Raw genomic sequence first — 13692 nt, forward strand, 5'->3', positions numbered from 1 at the left:
AATTATATACCAAAATGATAAAGATAGTTTGTCTTGTGCTAATTACAATGATAAAAGTTTATACTAAATAGAGTAGTGAAAAATTAAGCTAGGTGAAATGTAAAAACTATTCAAAATTGAATTGCTGGTGGATTTTTATATGCAAAGCATAAAAAAGCTACTAAATATATCATGTTGGCATTTCAGTGTTCAGCAAACTGGTGGCTTGTGCCTGCACACTGAAATAATGTAAAAAAAAAATGCACACTTAAATTGGAACAACAAAGAACCAAATAGAATAATAGAATGTTTAATTGTGTTTCTTCAACAACACAATTCAATAAGAATTTACCAAAAGCTTACTAAGTACTAGGCACTATGAGAGGTATTAGGAATATTAAGAAAAAACAGTCCCTGAAATAAAAGATCTCACATTCTATTGGATTTTTATACCTAAAATGGGCCTTAGCTATTACTTAGTTCAAAATCCTCTTTTATATTTCGGTATGCACATATCACTGTTTGGATTATTACAATTTTTTTTTTTTTTTTGATATTCACAAATCTCATTGAGAAGGTCCTGTAAGTTTCTACAGCTGGATGCAATCCACAAATAGGAACTCCTGGAGAACTTCAGAGTATATCATGAATCCCTCTCATCCATTTGGATCTTACATAAGACATCCTCAGTCACCATAAAGAATGCTTTTGCAAAGCATACATCTTGTTTTAAGCCTTAAGTTAATAGAGAGGGCTGTTGAATGGGAACTTATCTTGGTAGTATTTAGGAAGGAATTTTATATGATCTTACAATATTCGTGGTCTTTAAAGCTGTTCTTGTCCTAAGTGAAATTTTCTTCTTCTTCTTCTTCTTCTTCTTCTTCTTCTTCTTCTTCTTCTTCTTCTTCTTCTTCTTCTTCTTCTTCTCCTTCTCCTCCTCCTCCTCCTCCTCCTCCTCCTCCTCCTCCTTCTCCTCCTCCTCCTCTTCCTCCTCCTCCTCCTCTTTCTCATCCTCCTCCTCTTCCTCCTCCTCCTCCTCCTCCTCCTCTTCCTTCTTGTTAATAAATGGCAAATAAACTTCATAGGAGCTTATCTTTCTGTGTGACTATTAAGATATGTTTTACTTTAGAGAATTCTTTGTAAAAAGCCAAAATGTTTCCATCTCATATTTTCAAGAAGATCCCTCTTGGTACTATGTAGATCATTCTCACAAAGATTTTATAAAGTTGAAAAAAGACATGCAGGTAAGTGATGTTCTTTTGATAGCCTCTTTGAGGCATTAATATCCTCTGTGATTTTTTTCCCATTCTTTTGATATCTTCCTGAACTAAATGGATCAAAAATTCCATGTAGCCATGGCTGCCTTGCCAGTTCATTGAGTTAAATACATCAGTACATACATCTGAGACAGGCACTGAAGATGAACAAGTTGGGTTCAGAATTTAATTGGAGGAAGATCCTGGATTATATTTGGGAAGTGACATAGTGCTTCTAGTGATTCTAAGCTACTCTCCAGTGGAAAAGAACACAAAAACCCTGTTACTTTGACATTAGAGTTCTCTGGATAACTCAATATGGTTGCAAATCTTGGAACACTACCTTCTTTTAAGAATCAAAATTAAGGGCAATCCAAAGACTTTGGAGAGACAGACATATGTTGAATGCAAGTAGACTGCAGCATATTTCCAGTAATGACTTAGGCTCATAAAGTTAGGTCAGGTGAATAAGTGAATTTGATCTTCAAGTCTGAACAAATATGGTAATAAGGCAAAACTATGGTAGTTTGTAAGCAGAGTGGAAGCAAATTTTATCTAAGTCTGGTGAGGTCAGGGTAGTGTCACTATTAAATAACAGAACCAATCTGCCAATTTATTAAGGTTTTACGATGTGCATATTCCTCCTTCAGATGTGAATAAACAAGTAATCAGTAGGGCTAAATAGATTGTATTTATTTGGCGGAGTGGGTCGATTTCTTATTCCGTTGGTATGAGGTAGCAATGCAGATCAGAAACTATTATATACTTTGCAGGGTTGAGTTGTTTGGGGGCAGTGCAAGGTTAAGTGACCTGTCCAGAATCACCCAGCTAGTATGCCGGAGGCAGAAGTTGAACCCTAGTCTTAACTCAGACACTGGCTCTCTCATGGCTCCCAGGAGCCCTCCACCGCGCTCGGCCCTGCATACCCAGGCTAGGTCTCTCTTCGCACTTCGGCTCGCACCCAGCATTGCATACCCAGCTCCGCACCCTCAGGACCCCCTGCCAAATTCACGCGGCGATGGCACTGGCTACACCGTTCCCTCCCAGGAAGCTCATCTATGTCCCCGCTGGTCCCTCCCCGAGGATCTCCTTCCCTTTCTCCTCCAGAACCCGGGCTCGGACTAGGATTCCATTTCCCTCTCTCCCCCAGTTCTGCCACTTCCAAACTTCTCTTTTCCCACCCTAAACTTCACTCATCCTCGGACCCGCCTCCTCAGTCCCCACTGGCCAATCGGTTGTCCGATGCCTCGTCAGGGTTCCACCCCCCGAAACGCCCGGGGCCAATCCCCGGCGCAAATGTCGACTGGCCGGGCTAGTTCCCAAGCGCCCGGCCTGTGACGGCAGCGCGCCGGGCGCCGCGCGCCGGGAGGGGGCGGGGTTCTCGTGGAGGGGCGAGAAAGGGTTAGCGGGGTGGGGGGAGGCCGGGAGGAGGAGGAGGAGGAGGAGGAGGCAGAGGAGGCGGTGCTGGTGCTGGCTGCTGGTGCTGCTGCAGGCGGAGGCTGCGGCGAGGTGGAAGGCGACCGGCTCTGGGCAGCCCCGACTGACTGGCGGGCGTGGGGCGAGAGGCTCGAGCTCCGCCGCGGGAGCGAGCGAGCGAGCGAGCGGCGCGCGCGCGCACGGGGCGCGCGCTCGGTGTCTCCTTCCCTCCCACCTCTTGCTCCCTCCACCGCCCCCGCCCAGCGCCTCCCCCTCCCCCCGCCCCCTTTCCCGCCGCTCCGGCGCGGAGCCCAGGCACTAGCGGACAGCGGAGACGCCCTCCGGCCGCGATCTCCTCAGGATCCGCCCAGGGACGGCTCCCTCCCTCCTTCGTTCTTTCCCCTCGGTCCAGGCTGGCCGCTCCCGAGCCGGGTCCGCCCCGCTGCGCCCCCGAGGGGTGTGTGTGAGTGTGTGCGCGACTGTGCGCGCGCGCGTTCGAGGGGGCTCCCCGAGGGGGCTTGCGGGAGCCGGGGTCCCCCTCCCCCCGCTCCGCGCCGCGCAGCCGCCGCGTCGCGCCGCGCTGTCCGCCCCGTCGGGGCCCGGGCGGCCCGGGCTTTGAGGGGCTCCCGGGCTGAGGGGGCCTCGCTCGTCGCCGTGCCCCCCATGGTCCAGCGGGGTTCGGGATGTCGAAGACGCTGAAGAAGAAGAAGCATTGGCTGAGCAAGGTGCAGGAGTGCGCCCTGTCCTGGGCCGGGCCCCCGGGGGACTTCAGCGCCGAGATCCGCGGCGGCGCCGAGCGCGGCGAGTTCCCCTACCTGGGCCGGCTCCGCGAGGAGCCTGGCGGGGGCACCTGCTGCGTCGTCTCGGGCAAGGCGCCCAGTCCGGGGGATGTGCTGTTGGAGGTGAACGGGACGCCTGTCAGCGGGCTCACCAACCGGGACACCTTGGCTGTCATCCGCCACTTCCGAGAGCCCATCCGCCTCAAGACCGTGAAACCAGGTACATTACCTGCCCTTCCTCCCTTCTCCAGTCCTACCGGGGGGTGGAGGGGAGGTGGTAGGTAGGCACCTCCAACCCGCACCTTCCTTCTGGAGAGCCCTTTTCCCCCTATTCCTTATCCCTGGACTGCCTGGACTGGTTTAGTCCTTCGGAGAAGGGTTCATGCCCATTTTGCAAACAGAAAAACTGTGGCCGAGAGGTGACCAGCCCAAGGCTGCTCAGTAGGCGGCCACCAGCCAGGGGTGAGAAGCGAGGTTTTCTAAATCATTGCTCCGTTCAGAATTTTCAGGGTGTAGAAGGAGTTCGGGCTGGGTATTGCTTTTCATTTGAGGGAATTAGTGCTTCTGGTTTCTTCCCAAATCTTGACATTTTCTTTGAAATAGTCATGGTATATTCCAATGGGGGGAAAACAAAACAAGGTCCTCCCCATTTAGACACATGATGCCAAGAAAAAGCTGAAAGCACCACCTAGTTCGTATGATCTTGCTTAGCTGCTTCAGGGTTTGTACCCCATCAGGATCCTTGTCTCCTGCCCACTAGCAACATCTCAGCATCTTGAAGCTGACAATCTAACCATACTAATCTCTGAAGTAGTGTTCCATCTGTATATGTCTTACAGAGTTTATAATATAGCACGTCTATTATGCTCTTGGAGAGAGAGCTCTCGAAATAATGTGCTTAGATTTTTTTGGACTGAGACCTTTTTTCACATCTTGAGGAATGAAACCTTTTATAAATGAGTCAGTTCCTCGATTTTTGCCATTTGAAAGAGCAGGGAAAAAGAGGCCCCTGTTTAGTCGTCCTCCTATTCTTTTACACTATAAAATCTGCTGCAAAGCAGATTGCTTTCCTAGCATATTTGGCTGTATCAAAGCATTGATCACACTGCATATAATGAAATCTTTGATGTATATTCATGATATAGTTCATTCTTGATAACACATTTGATAATTTTATCATTAATAGAATGTGTATCTATTTTATGTTTATTATTCTGAGATGTTTGTGGGTTTGAATTATGGTTACAACTTGCTACAAAGTAGACTGTTTTTTGTTACATATATTGTGTTGAATATGTCAAGCATCAGAGTGTAATAGGCTGTTTGATTGTGGCCTATCCTAGCCAGCAGTTTATCTCTTTAACTCAAAATGAGTTAGGAGAACAAGCGATTTTAATATTTCCTCCCCACCAACCACCCCCTCCCAAGTTCCCTTGATCTCTTTATCAAGTCCTGGAGTAAATAGCTGCTAGTGTAACTTAAATTTGTATTGGAAAAAAAAAAATGTTCTTTCATTGTCTTGTAGTATATTGACCCTAAAGTGCTTTTCTCATCAAGCAGTAGATCAGATTTGTTTTATTCTAGGTTTTTGGCTTTGTTTCAGGTTAGGGCTTTTTGCTTTGATTTAAAACTTTTGGCAACTAAATAGAGTTTGAAACATATTTTTGCTTCAGTACTTTTGGGGCATTAAAAATGTGGGTCTCTCCTCATCCAGAATCCTTTCTGGACTCAAACTTTTTAAAAGGTAAGGTTCTTGATGGTATGGTTAAGGTAGTAATTCAGTCAGTCAAGCACATCTGAGATTATGTAGTGTACAAAACATCATCCTAGAATGCTGTTCCCTTGGTCAGATCTCTCATCATTAAGGGACTGATTTGACAGGATTAATGTTACTCTGCAGAGCTTGTAGTGGAAGGAGGGCTGTACTGGTTGTCTGGAGATATCTGGGTTCAAGCTGTGTGATTATGGGCAAGTCTCTTAATCTCTTTAAACCTCTGTTTTCTCATCTATAAAACCAGGATTATGATACCAGTAGTACCTTTGTCACAGGTCTGTTGTGAAAAATCAAGTGATGATGTATGAAAAGTACTTCACAAATCTAAAACTCTTTGTTGTTGCTGTTAGTTATTGATAAGAATGGTGGATATCAATTTTACTTTACTTTAAAAATCTTAAAATTGAAAATATGTTGAGTGGGAGATTGGTAAAGAAGCAAGATTTTTCTCATTATTTTGTAGCAAATAGAAAAGGCCTCCCTGATTAATACTACAGCCTGTTGTGTTCTGAATTCATTCCCAGACTTTTTAGTGAATTTAAGAATGAATATAGGGGCAGCTAGGTGGCACAGTGGATAGAGCACCAGTCCTGGACTCAGGACGACCTGAGTTCAAATCCGGCCTCAGACACTTAACACTAGCTGTGTGACCCTGGGCAAGTCACTTAACCCCAACTGCCTCACCAAAAAAAAAAAAAAAAAAAGAATGAATATAAGCTTTGATGGTGTTCTCAATTGGTTAGGGCTTGGTGCTATAAACTCCAAGGTCCAGGATTTCCATCTATAGGTTATCGAACTTATGATCCAGGTAGGTGGCCCAGTGGATAGAGTGCCAGACCTGGAGTCAGGAAGACCTGAGTTCAAATTTGGCCTCAGACACTTAACTGCTGTGTGACCCTGGGCTGGAGAAGGAAATGGCAAACCACTCTAGTATCTTTGCCAAGAAAACCCCAAATGGGGTCACAAAGACTTTTCCCAGGTGACAGATAACTGAACAACATTAATAGGTAGTGTTGAACATATTTTACTTTAGAATTTATTGAATTGTGTATTTCCCCTTCTGAAGTACTAGTAAATGATCCAATTGATACTAAATATAAATAATAGTCCTGAGGTACTTGGGGCTTCAGAGGTCTCTGCTACCAGTCTATCATTCTATTTCAGAATGGTTAAAAGGTTCATTTTTGGTATATAAAATTTCCATTTTACCTTTGTCTCCTCCCCCACCTCCTCTTCTGCAGTCAAGGATAAGTGACTTGCCCAGGGTCACATAGCTAATAAGTATCTGAATTCAGATTTGAGCTAAGGTCCTCCTGACTCCAGGGCAGGTATTTTATCCACTGGACCACCTCGTTGCCCCTGGTTTGGTTTGCTTTGGTTTTCTTTTTTCTGAGCTCTGTTTCCTTCTAAAGCCTTAAGTGAGGTTGGCTAAAACAACCTTTGTCATTGCTGCTTATCCCATAATCATTTAGAGACCAGTGGGCAGTATGAGAGTATATGTGTGTGTTTTAAAGATAAATTGTATACTTCCATTGATTTAAAAGTATGTCTATGGAATCTTGAAGAAATATTCTGTTACTGTTTCCTGGGCAATCTGTAACTTTAAAATATTAACCCTTTAAAAATTAATATTTTTAGCATTTTGATGTGTTATTATTTGGCATTTATTTTTAAATTTTTGTTCAGTTGTGTCTGGGCTTGTTGTGACCCTATTTTCAGAGTTTTCTTGGCAGATAGTGGAGTGGTTCACCATTTCCTTCTCCAGCTTATTTTTTACAGATGTGAAAACTGAGCCAAACAAGTTTAAGTGACTTACCCGGGGTTACACAGCTAGTGTCTGAGGTCCTATTTGAATTCAGAGCTTCCTGACTCCAGTACCAATGCTCCATCCACTGTGCCACCTAGCTACCCATATTTTTTCAATGGCTATGCTTAAAATGTTATACTTAATGTATATTAAATCTTTCAGACTTTTAGTTCTAAACACAACTTCAAAAGAAAGATAAATGAAGAATTTGTAGTGGTTATTTGCAAAACTTTGAAAGTATGTTAACATACACATTTATGGTAGAAGAAAATGTACTGTTCAATTATCAGAGACATGGTGTAGTAGATAAAGAGATGGCCTCAGTCAGGAAGACCTGGGCTCAAGAGCTGTTTCTAATACTGGCTATGTGACTGGTCACAGTCATTGAAATATCTGGTCAACTCTAGGCAGCTTTCTAAGCTGTACAAAAGTTGCGGTGGAGGGGGGCGAAGAGGGGGAGGCTCAGCAGGGATCTTCACTGTTAAAAGTCAGTTCCCTCATCTGAGGTTCTCCTATGCCAATGAATTCAGTCTCTATACCTATGATTCATTATGAAAAGCTTAAACAAAAGGATTTTTTTTAAAAAGGGACTTAACATTTTTATTTTGGTTTTTCTTTTATCTAAAATTTATGTGAAAGAAAAATCATCTTTTGTTGTTGAGGCAATTGGGGTTAAGTGACTTGCCCAAGGTCACACAGAAGAAAAATCATTTTAAAGGTTTTGTAAAGGATATTTAGACAAGTCAGTGCTATGTAGACCAGCAATTCTTTTATTATATATATTTTTAAAATTACAGTGGCAGAATTTTTTTTTTGCTTCAAATGAAATTATAATAATGATTATTCTCAGAGATACCTTAGTCAAGATTAGTGGGGGAAAAAATGATAATTTGATCTAGCAAGAAGAGCACTGAAAGTACTTGGGGTTGTCTCATTTCAGGTGAATGTTTACAGGAGCTTGGGGCTAAGCCAAAATGCCCTGTGAAGATTTCTTGCCCAAAGCTCATTTTGCCCCTACTATTTCATTCCAGAGTCAAATATAAAATTATTTCCTCTTTATCTTCTACTCATTTTTTTTGTGTGAGGCAATTGGGGTTAAGTGACTTGCCCAGGGTCACATAGCTAGTAAGTGTTAAGTGTCTGAGGCCGGATTTGAACTCAGGGCCTCCTGAATCTAGGGCTGGTGCTCTATCCACTGTGCCTCCTAGCTGCCCCTTACTCGTTTTAAAAAAAAAAAAAAGGCTGAAGTGGACAGTTTTTGTTTCTAAATATAATTATTTCTGTTAGACTTTTCCCAGGTGACATAGCATATCTTATTTATTATTGCTTAGCGTTTGCCCAATACTTAGAAATGGGTAATTTCGACTATTTCAGAAGTATCTTTGGTCCTTTCTGTCACTCAGTTCTTCAGTTGACCACAAACTATCTGGTGCCCTTTTATTCCTTGAATTTGCTATTTTATCCCTAGTGAAATTAGCTGAACTTCTGACTTTCATGGTGAAACCAAGATTTGTTTCCTTTCCAAAGTAAACTGGTGAACAATTTTTCTTCCCCTGATGATTTTGCTCTAAACAGCAAAGCCTCTGACAGGCAGTGCAAATGTGAGATCTTCATTTAGCCAGTGATGGTAAATTATGTAGATTTAATTTTAGGGAATGTTTTGTGTCCTCCACTGAATTACCATGCATACACTGAACTCAGCTAATTGAGATCTAATAGCTAAGTGCAGTGTGTGCATGACAATTCAGTGGAACATAAGTATCCAACATTCATTTTTACAAAGTTCCACTGTAATTTAGATGTCCCAAGTAGGGGATTGTATTTTTATTTAATTAATATAGTACAAGAGCTGGTTGAAATTAAATTTTTACACATTGACAAGACAAAAATTTGGGGTTTTTCCCCCCAGTGGCACTGAGAGCTTTTTTCCCCGTAACTTTTATATTTTGGTGGGCAGTTTATGGAATTTAGATGAGTTTTGTTTAGGTTAGTTGGAATGAGGGAGAGAGTAATGAAGGTTAATTATTTCTTAGGTTTTTAAAAGAAAAGGCATACAGTTTTTGTTAGGACTTATGGATTGACTGTCAGCTGGAAAAAAAACATGTTTTGTCGTTTAAGAATCTTCAAGGAAAGGTACTTGGTTAATTTCAAATTTGCATATTTCTTTTAATAATCCTACTTTCTATTTTAATGGTTTAGTAATTTTAAGTTGTGGATTATTAGGTACTAGAATTGCCATATGGTTGATGGATGAGGTAGCCTATCTAGTAAGGAAAATGCCATCCTTATCTGATAGCACTTAAATTTGAGCCATTCCTGCTTTCAAAATTCTAAAAAAAAAAAAAAAAGATTGGGTTTAACAAAGACAGAATTTGAAAGTTCTGATTTGTGGCTTCTTTTTATGATCTCTGTAGTTAGTCCCTTCAGTTTATATTTGAATTATGGTCTTACTGTTCCAGTGGTAGAAATCCCATTTACTTGGGATTGGGGAATTGTTTAAATAATCAAATATTATTCATGACTGTGTTTTAAAAAGAATTTTCCTTATAGTGCTAACACTTCTGGTCATCTTTCAGTATTTGATTTTTCTAAAGAAGGGTAAATGAATAAATGAATTTTTATTTTATTTTATTATTTTTGCCGGGCAATGAGGGTTAAGTGACTTGCCCCAGGGTCACACAGCTAGTGTCAAGTGTCTAAGGCCAGATTTGAACTCAGTTCCTCCTGGTTCCAGGGCCAGTGCTTTATCCACTGCGCCACCTAGCTGTCCCCAATAAATGAATTTATAAAGCACTTTTTAAAGTGCTATTGAGCAAAGTACTGTGCTAAGCTCTGAGAATACAAATAGAAAAGTAAACCAGACTGCTCTCAAGGAACCCCCATTCTAATGGGGGAGATAATATATATGGAAGGTTTTAGACACAAGTCAAATAAAAAGGCAGTGATCCTTGGACTACAAAGGCAAGGCAGATATAATGCCTCTTTAACACAATTTCCACTGATAAAACTTGTCAGTTTCTGATGTTGAACCTTCTGACAGTGCCAAGAAATTTGGAGCAAGGACTTTCTTTTGGGGGAGTTCAGTAACTGTAGCTTGTTGTACCTGTAGGAGCAGTGGCCAGACTGGATCAGCATAGGGATTCTTCCCAGCATGAGGGTACTCGTCTGGAAAGCAAAGCTATTTGTCCCAAGGCGCTTGGAGTCAGGTCCTGAATTTGTCTTTATCAGAATCTGAGGGGAGATGGTGGTCAAAGTGGTGCTAATGGTTTGATTTGCCTGGAAATGCTGCTTCCTGTCTCTCCTTGGGTATCTTGCTGCCCCAGTTATATATGCATTTCTTTCATTATAATTGTTTTCATTGAGCTTTTAACTGATATCCTCCCTTCTGTCCCAAGCCTTTGCATCTTAAATGGCCATTCAGCAAACCATTGTTGACAAGATAATGATTTCTCAAAATTTTATAATTAAGAATGATCATTTTGTGTACAGAGTATTTTGGTAGATGCTGGGTAAGATGTGAATTTGAATCAACAAATATCCCTATCTTCATTTTCTGCTTTTTTCTATAATCAGTTTTTTTCTTAGTGGTCTAAAACAAGCAATGTTAGGTTCGTTGAACTTTCCAGAAGATTTTCTTTTTGGTAAGATTTATACAACAAACATTTATTAACATCTGCTTTGTGCAAGTCACCACGCTAAGTTGTTTAGCTTCTTGCTCTACTTAATTTCTACAAGTATTCTTGTGGTTTTTTGGGACACAGATTGTCTCCATTCTGGGGTTTAGATTTAATTTATTAAACAAAAACTTATTCAGTCTAGATTTCTGCCATTTGGGGGTTTTATTTAATTATACTAAAATGATAGCATAAATTCTCTACAGTTGTTTATGGGTTTGATATGTAAAATCAATGCATAATCTTTATAAGTGAATAGTTTCATGTACCATCTTTACTATGTATTTCTTAAATGCTTTGTGTAAAGTCAGTGCTTGAGATTGTGTTATAGTTGCGTTATAGTTATAGCTTACATCTTTATAAACCACTTCAAAATGATTTGCCACTTTCAAATTACATTGTATGTTATTTGAAGACTGATGTTTGTAGCAAGGAACAAAAACTATCATGTTTAGTTACTTTTTAAAATGTTGATTCCCTTTTTTGGTATTATACCTATTTCTGAATATATCATCTCCCTTACCTATTCAGCAAGAGGTCTTCTGTAACAAAGCTTAGCAGAAGGAGGGGGAAAGCAGTTCAGCAAGACCAAAGAAAACATCTGCTGTGCTTAACAATCTATATAGTATTCCACTGCCATAGTTCTCCACATTTACAGTGGAAAAAAGGAGGGAAGTATGTTTTTTCAGGTCCTCTTAGTTCAAGTTTGGTCATATAATTAGTGTTTCATTTCATATTATTTCTTCCAGTTATGTTGTTGGAATCATAGTATATGTTGTTGGGTTTTTTTAGTTTTGCTTACTTTATCCTGTTACTTCATACCAGTCTTCCCATGTTTCTCAGAATTCTTCGTGATTTGTTTAGCTATTCCACAGTTGATCAACAATAACTTTTTTTCCTAGTTCTTTTTTGGAGGGGGGGGTGGGGGCAGTGAGGGTTAAGTGACTTGTCCAGGGTCACACAGCTAGTCCTAGTTCTTCTCTAGAACTAAATGCTATTATAATTATTTTGTATATATGCATGCTTTCTTTCTATCTTTGACCTCCTTTTGCTATATATGTAGTAGTAGAATTTGTGGGCTAAAGCTAAGGACATCCTAATAGCATTTTTTAGTATAATTTAAAATTGCTTTCCAGAATGATTGAACCATTTCCTAGCTCCAACAACAGTGTATTAGTGTGCCCATCTTTACTTGTGTCTGAAGTTTCCATCTTTTGTCATCTTTGTCACCTTCCTGATTGTGAGGTAAAACCTTTGTTTTGAAGCAGTCTTTCATATGGTTATCAGTATTTTGCAGATCTTCTTTTGAGAACCTTGCATTGATATCCTTTGACCACTGACCTATTCTCTCAATGAGAATGTGGATAGGCACTATAAATTACACTGATCACTTAAAACATACTATGACATAGATTTCCCTTGCCAAAGCATGGGATGACCTTTTATATGTATGTATTGATGTGTACCAACGTAGGCACCCGAGATGATTTTTAGTGGCATGGTAGATAAGAATGTAGGAGAGAGACAGGGAAAGATACACACAGAGACAAACAGGTGTGTGTGTTAGAAAGATCATACCTTGTCATCCTTCTTTTCCTCTTGACCTTACATTTCACTTTGTTTCTCTTGAGCAACTTGATTTGTAGGGCTTGGGGTTCAAAAGTATGTCGCTGGTCATACTTTTGCTCCTTGGAGTAGTTAGGTATGCTTTCCATGTGCATATGTGTGGCTGCTTATATTGAACCTCTTTGAGAGAGCCAACAGTACCACTCCCCAGTTGTGGAAAAAATAATGAAGGAAGATTTCACATGTTTAGTTTCTCAATTTAAAGCAATTTTTTTTTCTTGGTTACTTTCTTACCCTCTTTCCACTCCCTTCATGTTTTAGTTGAGGAAGTTTCCAGAGAGGAGATAGAATTTGATCTAGGTCTTGAAGGATTTGAATGGGTGATAGAGTGGAAAGCCATCTAATTAGATGGGAAAGAGTGTGTATAAAGCACTTGTTCTTGAGGCAGATTAGTAGACTTTCGCCAGTCGCAGGCGACCATGGATCAGCGCCTTGAAGAGCCACAGGCCACAGTGTGGCTGTGCAGTCTGATACGGGAGCTGCAGCTCCTGCCGCACCGAGGACATTGGAAAACTGCCCTCTCTGTTGCCCGTCGGTTCCTGCCAATCATTCGTTTTTCTTCCTCCAGAGCTTGGAGGCCCATCCCAGCTATGCGCAAGCTGCTCCTGAGTACTGAACTCCATCGGGTGCGGTCCTTGGCCATCTCCTCCCAGCTGCCAGTGTCTATTCCCAGAGCCCTCAAGTCTCACTTGCATACATCTCTGTAGCGAAGCTGGGGCGTCCAGCAGGTCTTTGGCCTGAGGCTAACTCGCCATAGAGGTCTTTAGGAATGCGCCTGTCTTGCATGCGGTACACATGACCGAGCCAGCACAGATCAGGATTAGGTTTAAGGGGAGCAGAGGTTTTATGCTTAAACTATTACAGTGACTTCTACAATCTGGCCACTATTTATGTCTCCTTTGTGACTCCTATACCCAGATCAACCCATTATTTCTCGGATATGCTTCCATCATTTTTCAGGCCCTCTTGTCATTCATTCTTCCTGGAATGCTCTTCTATCCTTCAAGGAACAGCTTAAATGCTATATTTTCTTTGAAGTTTTCCTTAGCTGCCAGTGGTCTCATACATTTTTGTTTCTGCCCCTTCTCCCCCATACTTGGATCAATTCCTTCCGTATAGTAGGCACAAAATAAATATTTGAGTGAATGATTCTGAAATTCCTTTTCTTGCTGACTTACCATTTTTATTGAGTATTACTTATTTTCACTTCATTGTTGAATCTGTATTTGCTGGATAAACAGTAGATTAGTGGAAAATGAAAGATGATTTTATTCTAAATGTGTGGGTATAGGGCTTAGATTTTTTTTTTCTATTTGTCTTTTATATCTGATAGAAATTCTTAATTCAGTAATCAAATTGAGCTTGTTTTCCTGTAACACTA

At 41.2% G+C, this 13692-nt stretch overlaps 1 protein-coding gene across 3 annotated transcripts in view; it reads left to right on the top strand.

Annotated features, from left to right (window-relative positions):
- The first annotated feature begins 2949 nt into the window (after positions 1 to 2949).
- Positions 2950 to 13692, top strand: part of MAGI3 (membrane associated guanylate kinase, WW and PDZ domain containing 3) — a 224895-nt gene continuing 214152 nt past the window's right edge. For 2 of the 3 annotated variants that reach the window (XM_044002595.1, XM_044002597.1), the window contains exon 1: positions 2950 to 3650. In XM_044002595.1, the coding sequence (XP_043858530.1) occupies positions 3335 to 3650 (316 nt within the window). In that variant the 5' untranslated portion in view covers positions 2950 to 3334. The remainder of the gene's footprint in view (positions 3651 to 13692) is intronic. The other variant, XM_044002594.1, reaches the window with a different exon arrangement.

The sequence above is a fragment of the Dromiciops gliroides genome, chromosome 4 (genome assembly GCF_019393635.1).
Source record: "Dromiciops gliroides isolate mDroGli1 chromosome 4, mDroGli1.pri, whole genome shotgun sequence".
Classification (NCBI taxonomy): domain Eukaryota; kingdom Metazoa; phylum Chordata; class Mammalia; order Microbiotheria; family Microbiotheriidae; genus Dromiciops; species Dromiciops gliroides.